Source organism: Notechis scutatus, chromosome 2 (genome assembly GCF_049901735.1).
Source record: "Notechis scutatus isolate UNSWTSFEM ecotype Mainland chromosome 2, rNotScu1.2, whole genome shotgun sequence".
NCBI classification, from domain to species: Eukaryota; Metazoa; Chordata; class Lepidosauria; order Squamata; family Elapidae; genus Notechis; species Notechis scutatus.
Genome location: NC_142010.1, coordinates 225,054,088 through 225,074,820, shown reverse-complemented (window position 1 = coordinate 225,074,820; position 20,733 = coordinate 225,054,088). Strand labels below are relative to the sequence as shown.

The following is a 20,733-nucleotide window of genomic DNA, read 5'->3' as shown; positions in this document are numbered from 1 at the left end:
TCTTGCTTAAGTCTCTTAGTTGTCAATATAGGGAAGAAAAGAAAAAAAACCAAATCCTTTCCCTTCCCTCTCTCATTCACCACTTCAAAGTCTTCTTTGGGAACAATGTTGTTCTTTATAATTCAAATTCCAGGGTACCTTATATTGTTGCTTTTCAGTTTGACCCAGTCAGCCAAAACGTTCTCTTCTTATCTTCCTCCTGCACATTCTTTTCTGGTCGAGTTCTTCTTTGTGGTGGCCATTTCTGACCACCTTTGTAACCGCCTTCGGGAAAGGGAGTAATGGCCAGCTGGGGAATAGAGATGTGACTCTCCTCGACCCTGCTGGCAATCTCCCCACTCTTCACCACCTCTACAGGGTGGCTTAGCCCCGAAACCAGACGGCTCAGGGCGCTCCAGCGGCGAGCACAGATCAAAACTGCGCACAATCGCAGATTTTGGTCTGTCACTGAAGAAGCTCAAACCAGAAGGATAAAATGTGTTTCTAAACTATAGCCTTTCTTTAAAAAAGCTTCCTGCTCTAAACCATGTTTAGCATCATAAGAAGAAATCCAGCTTCATTCCATCCTTAAATTTTTCTAGTTCACTCTTGTTTTCAGTAATAGGTGTCATTAAATTCAAAACAGCTCAAATTTGTTTCCCTCTTTTCTCCACTTTTCAAATCAACTCTTTCACATTCAAGTATAACCATTTCTGCTGGGTTAGGTTTTGTTTTAAGTTAATCATCATGTTTTTGTGTAAGTTAATTTAATCATCATGTTTTTGTGTAAAATTAGAACTGTAGTTTTGCATTTAACTTTATAATATGTTTTTCTTCTGACAGGGATCTTCTCTCTTGTTTATGTTAAAAAACTATCTTCATAAAGATGTTTTCCAAACTGGCATTCAGATCTATTTGCATGACTACAGCTATAATTCCACGTACAGCGATAACTTATGGGACAGTATGAATAAGGTAAATCTCTATGGATGCCTTCTAAAGAAGAGGATATAATAATCAACTAATATCAGCAATCAATTAACCATATGTTTTAAGTCTGCTTTTTAGGATAACCTAATTACTATTTCCTTTAAAAGGTCTATTATTGGTCCCTCCATTAAGGAGAAATGTATAGCCTCCTTGTTATAAACGGAGATAGTCTCATTCTTGACTATAATAAGCTAAGCAAAGGTAAAGCAGACTGGTGTCAAACACACTTGACTATTATCTTATCACTATTCTCAAATTAGTGTAAACATTCAGTTCCACAGGACCAGTTGGCTAATTGATCCATATTAATGAATGAGCTGTGGAATGAATCTGTTTATATCATTTAATTTCACACACATTCACTTGTATTCTAGTCATCTCCATTATTATTGCCTTCAGTTTAGATATGTACAGTGGAGCTGCCTCTCTTGTCTTTAGAGGGAAAAGACATTTTGTTTAATCATATTGCTGTGTTAATTTCTTTATCCTATAAAGTAATCAGAACTGTGGCAGAAATACTTACCAGACAGTCACCCATAAGTAAGAATAGATTAGATTTTTCTAGACCATTTTCTTAGATTCTGGATCTCCTGAAAGGGGAGAAAGGTCACTTAGGTTTCAACTTTAGCGGGAGAAATTGAATGGGAGAAGACATGCTGTAGATGCTACATTTCTCAACATTTTTTTAACCATCTTTCTCCTGTGTGGATGTTCTTATATTCAAACATTACAGAGCCAGTGTCCATCAGTCTTTTGTAAAAAGAAAATTCCATCTCAACTTTCTTGCCTTGATTGTTTTCCCTCTGCAGGAGATTTGCCCAGCTTCTGCTTCTAGCTTTTGAGAAATCATTTGCCATCTGGTTAATTTGCTTTGTGGATTAGAAGATTCTTCTTTAAGCAGTGCTCTAATTCTAGCCACTAATCAGGAAGAAATCGGCCTCCGAGAGTTTTGTCTTTGTTCCTGAGTGGTGGTTTAATTATGACTAGTAATTTGAAACAGCCTCCTTCAACTGAACTATTCTGGACTTTCAGACCTCAGAATTATCAGTCAATATGGCAATTGGCGTATTGCAAATAATTTGTAGAGTTGTCAGGTTGGAGAAGGCTGGTTGACATTATTCAGGCAGATCCCATTTCAGAAAACTAAACTATATCTCTTTCCAAACAGAAATTATAAAAGCTCCTTAAAAGTCTTAAAATTTTATGATCCTGTGTCTATACTTCTTATGTATTCTCTGTTGTTATGACAATGGAGAGTATTGGGGGTATTTTGCTATTGAGAGCTATATTGCTTCTATTCTACCAATCTTTTTGGAGACATGATAGTTGAAAGAATGCTTAAAGTAGCATTTATTGTATGCTGGGTAGGATTTGAGCTTTGACTTCTAAAAATTTGTGATCTTGGGCCAGCTATGCTCTCTCAGCCCAATCCACCTCACAGGGTTGTTCTAGGGAAAATAGGAGGAGAAAGTATTGTATGTTTGTTGCTTTGAGTTCCTAAGAAGTAATAAAGACAGGATAAAAATCTAATAAATAAAAACTGTTAGAAATATGAGTAAAATAATTATGTTAAACCAGCCATGATCTTTTCAAGGATTGTATGACCACTGAAATGGTAGCAGCAATATACTGCAAATAGATGAAGCTGCATTAAGGTGTTGGAAACAGGTGTTGCTGTTTGTTTGCACTTCGGCATAATGTGAAGTATCTTTTAGAGATTAAACCAGAAATGCTGCACAACTTTTATTTATTGTGTTTCTAAAGCAGTATAGAAATAACAAAGTCTTACAAAGTAGAACTTATAGTATTAAACTATGATTAGCAAGCTTTTATTGAGAATTATATTTCAACTTTAGTTATGTATTTAATTACATGAAGCTATTGATTATGTTGACACCACCATTTTTTGCATGTGTATCTGTTTCCTAAGGTGACACGTGGAACCCCTGATGTAAAAAAAATTATGAACACTTGGACAATTCAGAAAGGATTTCCATTGGTGACTGTCAAAAGGGAGGGGAAAAAAATCCTTTTAAAGCAGGAAAGATTTGTGCATAACACAGAACTGGGAGATCAAATCTTATCTTCAAGGTTTTTTTCCTTTTTAATTTGCATAGTTTGATTTCTCAGCCCATGTTTTAGATTTTAAAAGGGTAAAGGACTGATACATAGGATAAATACTAAATTATGTATATATGAGGAAATAATAGTTAGATGGAAATCTAATGAAAACTTTGTTATCTTTCTTAAATGTAGTTATATGTAAACTGAGCTGAGCTCCTGGTGATTCCATGGACACAGCTATATAGATTTCTTAGTAATTTATCAAAGTAGTTAATTGCTTTCTGCATTTTTTAAAAAAATATCAGTTTGGCATACAATCCTGAGATTTCCTGGTAGCATCCCACCCAAATGCTAGTATAATTCTGTTTAGCTGCTTAAGATTGGTGAAGGTCAGGTTAGGTAAGTGCCATTACCTAGCTAGGCCTCACCTTTGCACTACTTTCAAAACTAATCAAGCATATGGATCAGACAGGCAACAGCTATACTTGTAATGTATAATGTCACATTAAATTGATAAGGCAGAAATATTGCAAACACAGGATTTCATTCTTTACATTGTATGACAGAAATCATTTTTGGGGGGTAAATTGCATTTTTAAAAATATCTGCCCATAAGTCTCTGTCAATTTAGATTTTTTTCATATTGAGGAAATACTTTAACTTGAAAAAGAATAAATTCCCTCTAGGAAATGCCTATAGCCTTGACACTGTTAAAAACAAATATAATGTACAGATATTAGATAAGGGAATTTGATTTTTTTAAAATAAAAAATAAAATAGAAATGTTTTGTAAGTGTCAAAAACACAATTGTGATTTTGAATGTAACCTGAGATTGAATTATTTGATTCTTTCTATATCAAACTCTGAATTCCGCCAATCACCAATTAACAGAATATCAGGAGCTAGACAAGAATCTACCTGTGACTGTACTGCCATTAATACCCAGCCTCATTCTCAAAAGTGCAATTAACCACAGTAAGGATGGATAACTTCCCACCCTTAGTTTTCTCCACGGTGTTCTGCTTGGGACACCAAAAAGTCTTCACTAAGCTTTGCATACTTATTTTGTTTAAAAAGAGGCAAGGCAAAAAACAAACAAACCCTGAACTCACACTTTCTGATAATGTCAATAGATCATTATCACATAGCTTTTGCCTGGAAGCCATTTTCTTTAAAGGACAATCTCTGACAGAAAAACAAAATTGCTCTGGATTGGTATGACCAGATTTAAATTAGAGAGGATAATAGTTTTACAGAAAGTACAGGAGTACAGGTAGTCCTCTACTTACAATTGCCATTAAGCCAAAAATTTCCATTGCTAATTGAGATAAATTAAGCCAAAAATTTCCATTGCTAATTGAGATAAGTGTTAAGTGAGTTTTGTCACATTCTACAACTTTTCTCGTCGCAGTTATTAAGTGAATCTAGCTTCCTCTTTGATTTTGGTTCAGGTGACTCCAGGACACTGCAACTGTCATAAATATGATTTAATTGTCAACCCTCCAAATTTTGATCACATGACCAAGCGGATGCTGCAATGGTTGTAAGTCTGAAAAATGGTCATAAGTCACTAAATTTCAATGCCATTGTAATGTTGAACAAACACTAAATGAACTGTTGGAAGTCGAGGACTACCTGTAATAGAAAAGAGAAATTAGTTTGTACTCCTGAAATCACCTTCTTGCCTAAATAGTTAAGCTCTGAATAGGCAAGCTCAACTACTGGGACTGAGAGAGGAACTCTAGATACATTAACAATTTGCAGTTTGATTTCTATCATTGCACAATTGTTTAATGAATGTGTATTACTTTATGAGTAATCTCACAGAAGTTTAGGAAGTTACTTCTCTATTATAGTTTTATTAGCCTTATAGAACTTTGGGATTTAAGAATGTGTACCTTTTTGTTTTTTCCAGTTATCTGTGGCAGATCCCTCTTTCTTATATCACAAACAATGACAACTCATCCCTCCCTTTGCAGACATACTTACTGGATAAAAAGACAGGTATGCCATTTGTCTTTTGAAAATTAGAAAATGCTGTACTAAGAGCAAATTTCAGTGGTTCTAACATGGTCCAGTCATAATAAAGCCACATTCCAGTCATCATAACACTTCTGAAGATTCCTAGCAACTTTGCCCAATAACATTTTGTCTCCTCTTGGGGTTAGCTTTAAGTATCTAGATTAATAATATAGAACAAGGAAACTGGAACAAATGAATAAACCATACCTCACAAACTGTGATATAGAAGGTAGCATGTGAACAAATTTTATGTTGCTGAAGTATGCTTACCATGTTTCCGAAAAATAAGACCCAACCTGAAAACAAGCCCTATCATGATTTTTCAGGATGCTCGTAATATAAACCCTACCCCAAAAATAAACCTCAGGTAAGATTGTCATCCATGCATTTAGTACCATATTTTCCCCAAAATAGGACCTAATCAGAAAATATGCCCTAATGCATCTTTTGGAGCAAAAATTAATGTAAGACCTGGTCTTATTTTCGGGGAAACATGTACATGTTATCAATTTGACTTTTTATAGCTTTTGGAGGAAAGTATCTGTATTGGGGCCAGATCTGTGAAAATTCAGTTTATGCAATTTTACTACTCTACAAGATGTCCTTTATAGTACTGAGCAGGAGCTACTTGTCCCTGCAAGTACCCCGATCGTATGTAAAAAATACAAAGACAAATGGCTGCCCGAGTATTGTCAGTCAATAATGTTTATCCTTGTGAATGCTTAGCAATTAGCATTAATTTAAACTGATGCTTTTTTTTCCTTTTTGTCTCTCCTTTTCTTTTTTATGTAGGTGTAATTGAGTATCCTCATGAAATAGAGTGGGTGAAGTTCAATGTGAACGGAAATGGTTACTATATTGTGCATTATGATGATAATAACTGGAGTGCTCTAATTCAACTACTGAAGACAAATCCCAGTATTTTTGATCCCAAAGACAGAGCCAATTTGATTCATAATACATTTATTCTGGCTGGGTAATGATCCAAAATGAAAATTTCTTTTTGTCAAATAAAAATTTAAATATAAAATATTCAGCTATCACAGAGAATGGAATATACACGATATTACAATGTTTTAGAAATTCAGGAACATGGTGAAGCAGAAAAATACCAGTTCCAGTTTAGAATTGCTTTTTGGGGGAGTTAAATGAATCTGGAAATTAATACAAAATAGTTCAGCAGATGTCAATAGCAGTATAGTTATGCCACTATGGATGTTCTTCCTCCAAATAGCAATTCCAATAATATGAATTCATAAAAACCACAAAAAGATTAGAAGCAGCATTATTATTTAAAGAGCTAAGTGCTAGGAGATTTCAATTTTAAATAGATACAGAAATGTAAAAAAAGAGGTGGCTACTTGATCATACAATTGTGCAGCCATTTGATTTTTTTTTATGACCCTGGTGCAGATGCCTCTACAGTGGAACCTTGGGTCGCAAACGCTTTTTGTTCACAACCAAATCGGGTAATGACTGAAAATTCCACCCAATTTTTGAATCAGGTCACAATTGAAAAATCGGGTGGCAAACAAAATCAGCGCGGAAAGATTCCCTTTCCACACCGATTTCCCCTTCAGCGCCAATGTTTTTGTCCACGCACATGCAGACGGTGGTGCTTCCAGTTACAATCAAATTGGGTTGCGACCGTAGTCCTGGAACGGATTACGGTCATGACTCGAGGTTCCACTGTATCTGATTTGTTTCCAGACTGAAGTGCATAGCTTTTGATTTGGTCTAAATTGAAGAAAACCAGGGATCTGCCTCCATATTTTTTGAATGGTGTGCATCTAAGCTAAATGTAGCTTGTGAATGAAAACACATATGTGTCCCAGGTTAATGTTGCAATATCCAATTTGGGTTGATCACTGGGACCAGAGATTATAGTCTTCTGAGATTTTGGGCTTGTGCTGGAACCCATTCTCAGGGAACTTACCTCTCTCCTGTAAATAATAAATACATAAATAACTCCTATAAATTGTTTGCAAGATGCTTGCACAACATGCAGGGGAGAGAAAGGAAGAGAGAAAGTACAAGACTAATTATATGGCACATCCTGTCATAGATAAAAAACATTTAAGAAGTAATAGAACACAGCTTCTGAGATCTGCAAGTGGGCTTACCCAGAGGCTACCATATGAGGATAAACCATGCATTGCAAAGGTCGCTTGGAGGTGGGAGATACTTCTAATGTAATTTACTGGATCCCCTGCATGGATTGCTTGTGTGACAATGTAGGACAGATGGGGAAAACCTAACCAGATTTCAAGAACACACGAGTGGTCGGACGAGGAGATCTGAACCCACTGATAGCCTCACATTGCAACTAACAACATACATTTAATTTCACACAACTAAAATTGTTGGCCAAGCAGGTACAAAAATAGCCAGGGAAATTATTGAAGCCTGGGAAAGTGCCCCTTGTCAGTCAACAGGAGTGCTGATTTCACATAATCAGGCACCACATAAATACTATGCATAGAATACCCCCAAAAAACCACACATTCTGATGAGAGGGAAATTCCCTTAGGATGGGCTCTAGCACAAGTCTGAAAGCTTGGAAGACTTAACCTCTGGTCCCAGTGACCGACCCAGATTGGATCCTGCTAAATGTATCTTAGAATGTTTAACAGTATAAAAAAGTTCATAATGTTAAACTTCAGTATGGCAAAATTCTATTGTTTCTTTATAGTTTCATTTTAAAAAGAAAAACCTTAAATCGATTGTTTCTCAAAGATTATCATATAGAGAAGCTTTATCCATAATTTCTTTCCACCTCCCCAATCAATGATACTAGATTGTGTCTGCAATGAAACTAGCTCAGAATTTATTTGGAACAATATATTTCAGTTTTAAAAATACATATTTCCATAAGTTTTCACAGTATAATCCTTTATAATATTAGAATTAGAATACTGCTCTAAAACTTTTTTTCTGATCTCTTTAGGGTAGGAAAAGTCTCTTTGACCCTGGCTTTCAATCTAATAGACTATATAGTGAAAGAAAACAGCACGGCTCCAATTATACAAGCTTTATACCAAATGAGTCGTATCTTCAATTTAGTTGAGAAACGAGGAATGCTGGATCTCTCAGCCAGAGTGTTGGTAAGTTCTTGAAAATAGGGAAGCAGCAATTGTGTGATAACTAGAAAGTTGTAGAGGTAGTCCTCCACTTACAACCATTTGTTTAGTGAGTGTTCAAAGTTACAACAGCACTGAAAAAAGTGACTTAAGACTAGCTTTCACACTTACTACTGTTACAGCATCCTCGTGGTGATATGATCAGAATTTAGGTGCTTCAAGCAGCATGTGTTTATGACAGTTGTGGTGTCCCAGGGTGGTGGGATTGCCATTTGTAACCTTCCCAGATGGCTTCCAACAAGCAAAGTCAGTAGGAGAAGCCAGATTCACTTAACAATCACATGATTCTCATAACAACTGCAGTGATTCACTTAACAACTGTGGCAAAAAAGATTGTAAAATGGGGTGCAACTCACTTAATCTTGCTTAGGAACATAAATTTTGGACTTAATTGTGGTAAGTTGAGGACTTCCTGTATTACATCGTAGCATAATGTTTGAAAGGATGTGTAGCATTCATTTTATTTTTCCTTAAAAATGCTATGCTTTTAATAGTTTATAATTTAATCTACAGGCGTTATTTAGAAATGCATTGTAATGGCAAAGATCATCTGCTCGTAACTGCATCCTTTCCTATCTTGCGTAAATGCAGCTACTTAGAAGAAACAGCTTATGGTTTCTTTAATTTCTTCATGATCTCAACATTTTTAACTGCTGTCTCTTCTAGTACTAAGTTCGTGAGGAAATACTATAAATCATATGTCCCATAAATAAATAGGGGTCTGTGATGTCATATTTTTTTCTACTTACATCATTCTGGATTTCTAGTACAAATTCATTTGCCCTCACATCATATCATCAAATTAATGTTGCACAAAAAAATTCTAGCACAGGGATGTCACTTGATTTCATTGAGGGCCGCATCAGGGTTGTGTTTGATATTGGAGGCCAGGGTGAACGTGGCCATGGTGGGCATGGTCAGCTTGACGTCACTCATGTCAGGGGTGTTTGTGCTCTTCCAGCGAAAACGGGCTCCCAAGCTCCATTTTCAACTGTGACGGCCTCCTGCCACCTTCTGCCAGTGAAAATGGAGCGCGGGAGGGGGGCACACGCGGGCCAGATCTAAGCACCCTGTGGGCCGGATCCAGCCCCCAGGCCTTGAGTTTTACACCCCTGGTCTAGCAGATCTCTCTCACACATGGGATCTTTGATGCTCACTTTGGAATTGGTATAGTTCTGAATAGATCAGGCTGTGATAATAGTTGACAGAAGGAAAGGAGAATTAGTCAGGTTTTGCTCAGATCTGTGTTCTACATCATTTTTTGTAGATTTTGAAGTTAGCCATAGCGCAATTGTAACAAAGTTTTTTTCTACTGACCAGTGGTAATCTTTTTCCTTTGCTATTTTCTAGTATAGGATTGAAAAATTGTTTGGAGAGAAGATTGATCAAATAACATGGAACAATAATAAGACCCTCTCAGAATTAGAACTACAGTCAAATTTACTAAATTTTGCCTGTTCCTATGATTTAAGAAAGTGTAGTTCCACTGCTTCTGATCTATTTAAGACATGGAAGGACTCCAATGGGACAGCAAGGTAAATAATAATTTTAAAAAAACTTACTTAAATTATTTTTCTCCTTAGGCACTAAGACATTACTTCACCATCACTAAAAATATTTTTTTTAAAATCAGTATATATATATATGTGTGTGTGTGTGTGTAAATGTTTATCTTTTTCATTGGGGAAGAAATTTTACTATGGGTACAGAGTGAAAACATGGGCACTTCATATGACCAGAAACCCAAAAATGCTAATTACAGGGAGTCCTCAACTTACAACCAGAATTGAGCCCAAAATTTCTGTTGTGAGTTTTGCCCCATTTTACAACTTTTCTTGATATAGTTGTTTAGTAAATCACTGCAGTTTATAAGTTAGTATGACTGTTAAATGAATCTGGCTTCCCCACTGACTTTGCTTATGAGTAGGTTGCAAAAGGTGATCGTGTGACCTTGGGACACAGCAAATATGAACCAGTTGTCAATTCACAAATCATGTGAATTTTAATCACATGATCATGGGGATTGTGGCAGAGCTCATAACTGAAAAATGGTCATAAGTCACAGTTTTCAGTGCCACTGTAACTTTGAATGGTCACTAAAGGAACTGTTGTAAGTCGAGGACTATCTGTATTTGAATCAGTCACAGACCTAGCTTACCTCTTTATACAGTGCCATATTGTCTGACTGACTTTGTGCTACCATGTACTTTGTACTATAAACTACAATAGATGTCATAAAGCTATCTACTGCAGCATATAAACCTTGCTTTGTGGTCCAGTGTATTTTATGAGCACAACCAATTTTTGAAATTTCAGTTAGCCAGGCTTAAGCAAACCTTGAATTAATTAATTAATTAACTAATTAAGCAAATCTTAAAATGTCTCAACATAGTTCACTGAAAGTTGTTCTCCCTGCACTGCTTGTGGGTAGCATTTTGGCATGCTACAAAACATGAAGAACAAGTTATGCGCTCATTTACTAATATATAAAATTAGAACATTTTCTTGAACTTGTAGTGATGGGTAAGACTCTTCACATTTTAAAGCCTTCCTTTTCATCCTGAAGAACATTTCTTTCCAGTTCCATCAAAGTTTATAAATTTTATGAGTACTTTCTTTACTAGGAATCTTTTCCTGATATCAGTTTAATGCATGTATTCCACTGTCTTTCAGAACGGTTTCTATCCTCATTACTGCTATATTAATACAATGCTGATTGGATAATTATAGAAGACAATACAGAGCACTAACAGGGACTAAACCAGGATTGAGCAATGGGCAGCCTTTATGGTTTCAGATGCAAAATTAAGTCTGCTTATTTTCTAGCAGGCTACAGGAAGCCTAGTAATATGGTGACCAGTGAGGGGCAAGGATATTTTTCTGCCTTTCTTTTTTATTGGTAGTTTGGATTTTAAAGGGTAAGAATGGGACGAGCTTTTTATTGGCTAATTTGGCACTGATTTTAAGAACCAGTGGCTGGTCATGTATGAGGGAGAGCTGAGGACTTCATGTGGCCAACAAGCTACCCATCCCTGGTCTAAGAATTTAATTTAATTTTTGTTTTGAACACCATTCGAGGATCATAGATGCTAGTGGCCATATTAAGACATTTTTTTGGATATTTCAGAACACAACATGAAATGATAAGCCTTTGGTGTAAGAATACACCCCCCCCCCCCAATTCTTCACACTGAAGAAGGGAAAAGCCAGTGAAGTTTACTGCTGGTGAGGAAACATAAGAAAGCAGGTGTAGTGATTAAGATACCAGAAGACTGTGATTTGTAGTCTCACCTTAGGCCAAAACTAGCTGGGCTAGTCACTCTCAGCTCTAGGAAGAAGTCTGTGGCAAATCATTTCTTTAAAAATTGCCAAAAACTGCAAGGGCTAATCCAAGCAGTTGCCAGGAATCAACATTGACTCAAAGGCATGCACACATATGAAAGGACATGTAAGAAGAATATGTTGCCCTTCTTCTGAAAACAGGTTCTGTAGAAGTTCTCAGTTGTACTTGCATTTCAGTAGCATAGCAAAGAATGGGAGCAGGCTGCTATCCACCTAATATTAATTTATTTGATTACTGTTATAATCATTTTAGTATCACACTATTATTTTTTAACCCTTTGCACTCTTCTCTGTCAGACTTGTCACAGCACTTGGAAGAACACAAAAACAGGGTGTCCAGCTCAATGTCTGTCAGAAATGACTTGCTCAAAGAAAGACATTTATGGTGCCAAATAGAAGGCTTAAAGCTGAGAGACAGCAATCATCTATTCCCAGGCCTATTAGACCTTTTATGGCATCTCAGGCTCAAGACAGTTAAGAAAAATGTCTAGTTGCAGTTGTTCTTGCTTGGTTCTATCTAGGCTTGAAACCAATACTTGAAGACTTTGTGAGAACAAGTGTGTACCATTAGATAAATGTGACTTAGCCCAGGATTGGTTTAGTGTCTTTGCCTTTTTTCCCATTTTTCATAACAAAAGGTAATGCTGAATATTAATTAACTTTAATTCTTCATTCCTAAATGTGTGAGAACAAGAACAAATGGCAAAGAAGAAATGACTGAGAACATGAAAAAGATTAACTTACAAGGGGAATATTTGTGTTCTACTACAAATTGCTGTATCATGTCCAAGAGCTTAACTGAGCAGTTAACATTTATACTGTTTTTATGTTTAATATGGATGTTTGTATGAGAGTCTAAGAATACATATATACTTATTCTTTTTGTATGTCTCTGCAGCCTGCCGACAAATGTTATGAAGATCATATTCACAGCTGGAGCAAAAACTGAAGCTGGCTGGCAATTTCTTTTACAAATGTATTCTTTTGTGGATTCTGAACCAGAAAAACTCAAAATTCTTGAATCACTGGCCAGCACAAGTGATGTTAAAAAACTCATCTGGTACAGTTTCTCCTCCTATTCCCATATTCCCATTTTTAAACTTGAAGATTTTAAATCTTAAATAAAAGTTAGTTTTCTAGTTATGGTCAGTAATTTATTTAAATTTGATTACTATAGATTTCTCTGTGTCATTGCACAAAGAAGTTAAGCAAGTACATGAACATTTAGCATGCTTTCTGTAATCTTTCAAATCTTTTACATTTAATGAGAGAAGTGCACTAACATCTGGGTTAATGAACATGTTTTGGTGTATGAACACCTGGATCTGGGGGACATTGTTTTTTTCCCTTAATTATATAACTCAACTGCTTTAAAGTTGATAAACCAGATATTCAGAGGTGTGCAATTGCAAAGTTTTAGATAATTAGCATCATAAGAGTGGCTCTGAGAAAGATGGGTGGTCTCTAAATTTAATAAAGTCATAATGAAGTTTCTAATCTTCAACTGAAACTAAATAATAAGTGTAAAAAACAATGTTCCCCAGATACAGATGTTCATAAACCAAAACATGTTCATTAATGCAGATATCAGTGCACTTCTCTCATTAAATGTAAAAGATTTGAATAAACAAACATAAGAGGTTGTCAACCATACAATGGGATTTGAGCTATTTCCTAGATTCAGGTTCTTGCTTACACTTGACTTGATCACTGATGATCCCTCTCAGACTAACCTATTTCAAATAGCTTCCTTCTTCTCTAGGAGCTCAAGAATATTTTATGTTACTGTGGTCTGTGCAATAAATATTATACTGCGGTAAATTGCATGAATGGGAGATATGTTTGATATTCTGCATTTTCTGGAATTGTGAAAAATATTGAGCTTGATGATTTTAGAAAAGTTTGTCCTGTATGGCTGATGACAAATGTAAGCTAACTGATTTTGGAATTTCCCTGAGCCTCAAGATTGGTTAGGTGTCATACGAAATGCTTTAGATTCTCTCTATACTGAGAACTTTGTCTACTATGAGCATGCTCATTATATGCTCATTATATAAGATACGTATGCTTTACCTTGATTTTATTAATACAAAGTATTGTGCATTCATTCATTTTTGAAGCCCATAACTCCAAAATGAGCATTTCTTTTGTAATTGTTGAAGCAGCAGTAGTTTCTTTAGAAGCTGCTCTGGCTTTTTCTGATTTGCAGAAAGGCTAGGCCTATGCTTGTACAGTATGTGCATGCATTTCCATTCATCTATATTTTACTATACATTAGGCTGCTAGGAGATTTTTGATCTGAAATGTTTTGTTTTGGATGTCCATGAGATATCTTTTATTTAATCATTTAAATGGTGGCCTGTGAAGTGGAATCCATGTATGTATCCTATACATACATATATAAATACATATATATGGGATATATATTTGCATGCGCCAAAAGAGCCCTTTTTCAAGTTGTGATCTGAAGTACTACAGCTGATATTTGTCATAATAGTTTATTAAACTTGTATATCACTTGACTTTCAACAACTCAAGGCAGTTAACAATAATAATAAAATACAATAAATAAAATAAATAAAATACAATCAATAAAACAATAAAAGTAAAAGATGGCATGATAATATATAGTCATATAGTGTGTGTGTGTTTATATGTATACAAATAATCTTTCTTTCAGCAACTATCCAAAGCTATGGCAGTGCTGAAATTATAGATGATATAGTTCTCTGGAAAAAGAGAAGATACATGCCTAAAATGCTATTTTCTTGTTGTTTATTTCATAGGTTAATGGAAACAAGCCTGCAAGGAGTTGTAATCAGATCACAGGATCTTCCAACTGTCATTAAAAGTATCAGTCAGAATTTGCCTGGACATTTATTGGCATGGGATTTTGTTAAAGAAAATTGGAATCAGCTTATCAAAAAGTAATGTTTTGCTTAATGATGTTGTTGATGATGATAACAATAACAATAACAATAATCTGTCTCCCTGCATGAGTCAACTATGAAACAGGTAGTTGGTAACCTATGACATGAGTAAACATTCTCTTGGGACTCACCTTGGTTTTTTACATCACCCACTGTGCCCTTATCTCTGTCTCAAATTAACACTAGTCAGTGAGGGAGATACTTTAGCACTGAGTTGTAAAAAGACACTTTGTTTTAGTTTAAATTGTATGGTAACTTGTGACAAACATGACAGTTAAGAGCCTTTATTGTAGTCATCTCAATTTGGTACCTTTCCAGATGAATAAAACTACCCAGCATCCTTACTTTAATTTAATAATAAGTTGAATGAGATTGATTTAAATTCTTCTGTACTCTAGATACAGTATAATTCAGCTGCTGCTATTGGTAAATTGCATGAATGGGAGATATGTTTGATATTCTGCATTTTCTGGAATTGTGAAAAATATTGAGCTTGATGATTTTAGAAAAGTTTGTCCTGTATGGCTGATGACAAATGTAAGCTAACTGTTTCTGGAATTTCCCTGAGCCTCAAGATTGGTTAGGTGTCATACGAAATGCTTTAGATTAATATTGGTAGCCCTTGATTTACAACCATTCATTTAGCAACCTTTCAAAGGTGCAACAACACTGAAAAATCGACTTATGACTGGTCAGCACTTACAACTGTCGCAGCATTCTCTCCCCCCCCCCCCCATTTGTGATCAAACTTTGGACGTTTGGCACTCAGCATTTATGATGGCATCCCAGGTTATGTGGCTACCATTTGTTACCTTCCCAGCTGTCCTCCGACAAGCAAAGTCAACGGAGAAACTTAACCACTGCATGATCCACTTTAGAACAGCAGTGATTTGTTTAGCAACTGTGGCAAAAAAAGTGATAAAATTGGACGTGACTCATTGGGTGTGACTCGCTTTGTTTAGCAATGGAAACTCTAGCCCCTGTATAGGACTATCTGTATAGGCGAGTGAAATATATATCAATTAACATAGATTAATGACATGTATTGCTCTTGATCCATTGTTTCTAAATTTCAGGTTTCACAGCGGATCATACACTATTCAAAGCATTGTAACATCAACAACGTATCAGTTCTCCACACTAGAACATCTGCTAGAGGTTAGTTGGATAAATTGTTCTGAAAGAATTGTGGAATAATACTGTCACTGATGTAGAAAGAAGGCAATGTGTGATGCAGATTAAGATTCTAAATTATAACATTGCTTCACAATACAAATAGTTGTGTCAGGCACAAAAGACCAGGTCCACACATAAAGGCTTAATTTAATCAATTTATTGTTAAAAGCCTACACAGAAGAATCAACTAATGGTCAGCACTGGTTAGAGTTAGATAAGGGTCAACAACAGTGAAGGGAAGGTTGGCCTTAGTTCCTTTGTAGCCTTGCAGTCATTTTAGGGTGATCCCTCTTTTCCCTCCTTCTCTTGGCTGTGCTAGTCCTTTTCCTACAAGGTCGGTAAGTCAGTCAGTGATTCAGTCTATGTCTGTCTGTCTGTCTGTCTCTCTTTCTCCCATCCATCCATCCATCTATCATCTGTACTTCCCATCTTGCCAAGGTGATTGATTAGAGGTGGCTTACAGTCATATAATTAAAATACATTATAAAACCTTAAAAACACTAAATAGCAACCATATATTTTAAGTTAAAATTCAATAAACCAAAATGGGAAGAAGGAAACAAAGTGTGCATGGGGAGGAGATGAAATCTGTCTAATCCATTAACCACCTCCAAGATGCTACTTCCCCATTAGAATTCCAGGCCAGCTGACAGAACCAGGCTTTCAAGCTCTTATGGAAGGCGAGAAATTTTCATAGAAATTTGGGGAACATGATAACATGAAAGATCTTTTCTCAAATTAGAGAAATTGTTTCTAATAGGGAGTCATTGTGTTGTTCATTTAAGATAATTATTTAATGTCCTGCATTGTATGAAATAGTCTGGATTTCAAAATTTACCATTTCTGTAATGTAATTAGGACTGAACTATAAAGCACCAATAGTAAATATGTAATGAAATTTTCATTTCTTATCAATTTCCTCAACATTTAGATAATAGCTGGTTGGGCTGTTTAAAATGTTTAAGGGATTATTTGTTTTTATTGCCCTGAGATCTTATTTTTTTCATGTGTTACTTTTCTTTAGGTTAAGTCATTCTTTGAGTCAAAGTCAGAGGAAACTGCTCAGTTGCGGTATGTCCGAGAAGCTATTGAGACAATTCAACTGAATATTCAGTGGATGGAAAAAAACTTGGCACTCCTCGAAAAACTGCTATAGTAGTCACAATTCTCTTACAGCTTGTATTAATCACTAGAAATGCTGGTCTTTTGCTTTTGCAAAAAAAAAAAAGTTAAACATGAGCAATGCAATTTTTGTTTTTTGCACTCAGAGGGTTGTAGTTAGCTCAGGGTTAATCTTTTCTGAATTGGCTCTCTGGAGTATTTGTGGACTGGATATAATTGCTAATAAGGGAAAAGCTCATTTTGACCACATATTCACATAAACAAGGATACTATAATAACTTTTAAAATTTAAGTACAGTTCCCTTTCATTGTAGGAACATGGAATTCCATTTCTACATATAGAGTACATTTTTACTTAATGAAAAAACAGGAGAGCAAGACAAACACTCCAGAGACCTGCTTTTTCTTTGCAAAATTCAGTTTGGTCTTTCTCATTGTGCATAGTTTGCTGAATTGTAAATAATGTCTCTGTTGTAAAGCATTTTTATCACCATTATAAGCAGTGGCTAAAACACAGTAAGATAAATAGGTGAAGTAACAAGTAAGATTTGGGGAGTTCTGGGTGTTGATTTATCTAGGCATTTTCTAGAAATTATGCAAATATCAGAATTTTTTAATTACAACATGGCTAGATGTTAACTAGTACTGTGTACTGAATTAAGTTAAATGACCTTTTGTAAACATAAGTAAAATGTTAAGAGAGCTATGCTGAACCTGACCATAGAGGTTTTCAAAAAGGTTATAAATTATAGGTTGGAGAATGTTTTATACAGTTTTCAGAGTCCAGTTTTGTTTTTCCATTTCATATAGCTTCCTAAAAGTATGTAGTACACTGATTCAGCAATTGTAGAATTATTGGTTTAGGAATTGCCTGGTTTCAATTCCTTTCAATATTGCCCTGATGTTTCACATTTTTCTGTAAATAGATATTTCTGAAACTAGATCATGCCTGTACTTTGACCAAAGTAACTATTTGTTAAATCATGACACATGCTGTTTTTGTCACTCATCCTTGTTCTAAAATCTTTCACCGAAAATAAAGCATGCCATATTATTATAAGAAATTATCCCTACATTTGTGAAACTCTTCTACCCTGTATTGACTTTATAGTAAAGTAAGAAATCGGCATTTGAGACATCAACAATTTTATATGTTATCCAATATAATTCTAAAGTTTCCCAATAAAATATTATACTATAAGAAAAATTGACAGAAATAAAAACAGATGGAAAAAAAATGAAATGTGTTGATTAGGCCAGCTTCCCCAACTTAAAGTTTTTAAAAAGTTTTAGAACTATAAATTCCAAAATACTTAGTTATCATGTTGAGATTTTCAGTTCTGGGATTTGTAGTTCCAACATATTTTAAAGAGTGCCAGATGGGTAGTGCCTTCAATCATTTGAACAGCTATACAGTACTCTTAGTTTCTAAGTTTGTTCCTAGCAAAGAGGATAATCTAAGAAGCTCTTTCTTCAAGCAAATATAAACTTGGAAAGGTATGGATCCAATCTGACATAGCTTTTGAGACATACCTTTTTCTCAGAATTGGGGGGGGGGGATCCCACTTTTCCCTGAAATGTATATAGATTTTAAAGACAATCAGAAGACGGTTCTTTGGTTCAACATTTTACTACTGATTTTACTTCATTTTTCATGGAGGATTACATACACTGGAACATTTTAGATCTCATTATTTCTGTGCTATAAAATCCAGTGTTTCATAGATCATAAATATAAGGTAGTGTGTTTTCTTTCTTCATAAGTACTCCAGAAATTGAATATAAGTGTGGTAAAGCTGATATGATGTCTGTGTTACAAATAATTCAAAGTGAAGAACATTGCTGAAGAATAGACCAAATTCAGTGTTTGAAGCACTTTGGGATCAATAAGAAAACAATATGTATTCTAGATTAAGAGAATAATTTGAATCCCATTTTGCTTAGTTATGAATTTAATGTAAAAACATAAACTAGGTAAGTTCTTTGCAATTATATTTCAACTCTATTAAAACAGGGAAAGGAAAAAATATATCTAATTTTAGTACTTCTGACTCTCTAATATACTGTTTTCATTGCAAGAATTGAATAGCTCAATTCTTAATTTTGGTTGAAAATAACTCATCTTGATACCCCCCAAAAATGAAAATTGTCTGACTTCACAATGTGAAGAACATCTAACCTGGTTGTTAGGGAATGTGAGATTTGCTCTATTCCTCTCATGCTTAGTTTGCCATTCTTAACATTTTTTATTTTTCCTCCCTCCCTCCCTCTGCTTTTTTATTACATCATCTGACCCTTCAAGTCTTATGTAGCTGTATTTGCTACTGGAAATGTGAACTGGACTTGAAAATGTAGTACACATATGTTCTAAATTAGAATATTTTATTTTAAATGAAAGAACTGATATTTTAAAAAATACTTTCAATTATTTATCTTTTTTAAAATAACTGGCTTGATTTTGATTTACATTTGATTAATTATTTTAAAATAATAATGTATAGATTTGATTTGAGATTTAGTCCTTATCAAAGCAGTTAGTACATTTATTTGCTTCCAACTAAGTTTGATTTCCAACAATGAATAATCTGGAAGAGTTGGGCTTTCTATACAAATGCATTTGTATGTATCTTGAAACCATAAATGATAGGTATTATACTTTAAATATAATTGTCTTGAGTCCATTCAGAAGAATAATTTTATATAATAGAATGAAAGGCTTTTATCCAGTTCAAAAATTAGGGGGGACTTTAATGGAATAGAGAATTTTCTATTACATCAATAACTAAAGTAATTTGAATGTCATCAATTTTCTGTATGGCTTCTTAGCTTAGAAATGCCTGATTCTAATATCTTGATCAAAGCTTTTGTGCTGTTTTTAAATCTTAACATCTTCTACATGCATCCTGTTGGAAGTGGTAGTGTATTTGGTTTTAATTTTTTTCTCTCCTAAAATCACTTTAATATAGAAATACAGTGTAGAGTGATACAAACTATATACTGTATGTCCAATCCCCCAATTAGGTTCAAAGCTTTCTGTAATAGGTGAACTTGGTATTGGGGGGAAACGAATGACATCAATTAGTTGTGTTTTCAGTCTGTTTGAAAACATAGTTCATGTGCCTTAAAGTATTATTATAAAATATATATAATGGAAGTCTATTTTTCTTAAAAGCCCTTCATAGTTACAAATCTTCATAACTTTGAAGATTATTAGAGCTATAATGTTAGCTCTTAATCAGTGAAGGAAAACCTTTTTGTTCAACTTAACAACATGTCAGTTTGAATGTCTAAAAAACAAAACAAAAAATTATTTTGGTCTTTATAGCCATGACTCCCAAAGAACGTTAAATAGCCAAGGGCATTGTATATGAATAGTTTGTTCTCTTTAGTGTTAAGAAGTGTGTGTACTTAAAATGCACATGGAGCATTGTGTGTTTCTCTATATGTTTGCATTGAAGCATTTTATTAAAGAGATAATTAAATAAGGCTTATCCCAATAATCTGGCTTTGTGGATAAAATGTACAGTTCTATATATTTGAAGCACATCTTTTAAGTCTACAAACTTTGGAGATTATTTGCATCTTAAATTATTTGCATCTTAAATATGTTTAGATATACATGCATACCAATATATTTGTGTATCACAGATAACTTTTCTGCCTATTTTATTTCACATTGAAAAATTGGGCCTGTCTAGTATATTATTACCCCAAAGGTTTTAGTTGTGGTTCTGAAAAACCAATTCTTTTTCAACATGTTTGAGGAGAAAATTACTAGATACATATAACTGGAGAGTCACTGTTGTAGCTATATTTATTTTTTTTAAATGTAAAGGAAAATATAGTTTTATCCTGTCTCCACATATTAGATTTTGGAGGCCCAAGGTGTGCTACCAAAAGCCTAACTATAACTCTTGGTCCAAAAAATAGCCCAGATCTACTGCTTTACATATGTATGTAACTCTTT

General features: G+C 34.7%; 1 protein-coding gene across 2 annotated transcripts in view; it reads left to right on the top strand.

The window, feature by feature from the left end:
• Nucleotides 1–18,906, top strand: part of LNPEP (leucyl and cystinyl aminopeptidase) — a 56,494-nt gene extending 37,588 nt beyond the window's left edge. For both annotated transcript variants that reach the window (XM_026672466.2, XM_087958136.1), the window contains exons 9-18: nucleotides 823–954; nucleotides 2,900–3,060; nucleotides 4,950–5,038; nucleotides 5,849–6,032; nucleotides 8,004–8,160; nucleotides 9,547–9,731; nucleotides 12,437–12,598; nucleotides 14,325–14,465; nucleotides 15,545–15,626; nucleotides 16,669–18,906. In XM_026672466.2, coding sequence (XP_026528251.2) covers nucleotides 823–954; nucleotides 2,900–3,060; nucleotides 4,950–5,038; nucleotides 5,849–6,032; nucleotides 8,004–8,160; nucleotides 9,547–9,731; nucleotides 12,437–12,598; nucleotides 14,325–14,465; nucleotides 15,545–15,626; nucleotides 16,669–16,800 — 1,425 coding nt within the window. In that variant the 3' untranslated portion in view covers nucleotides 16,801–18,906. The remainder of the gene's footprint in view (nucleotides 1–822; nucleotides 955–2,899; nucleotides 3,061–4,949; nucleotides 5,039–5,848; nucleotides 6,033–8,003; nucleotides 8,161–9,546; nucleotides 9,732–12,436; nucleotides 12,599–14,324; nucleotides 14,466–15,544; nucleotides 15,627–16,668) is intronic.
• The last annotated feature ends 1,827 nt before the right edge of the window (nucleotides 18,907–20,733 follow it).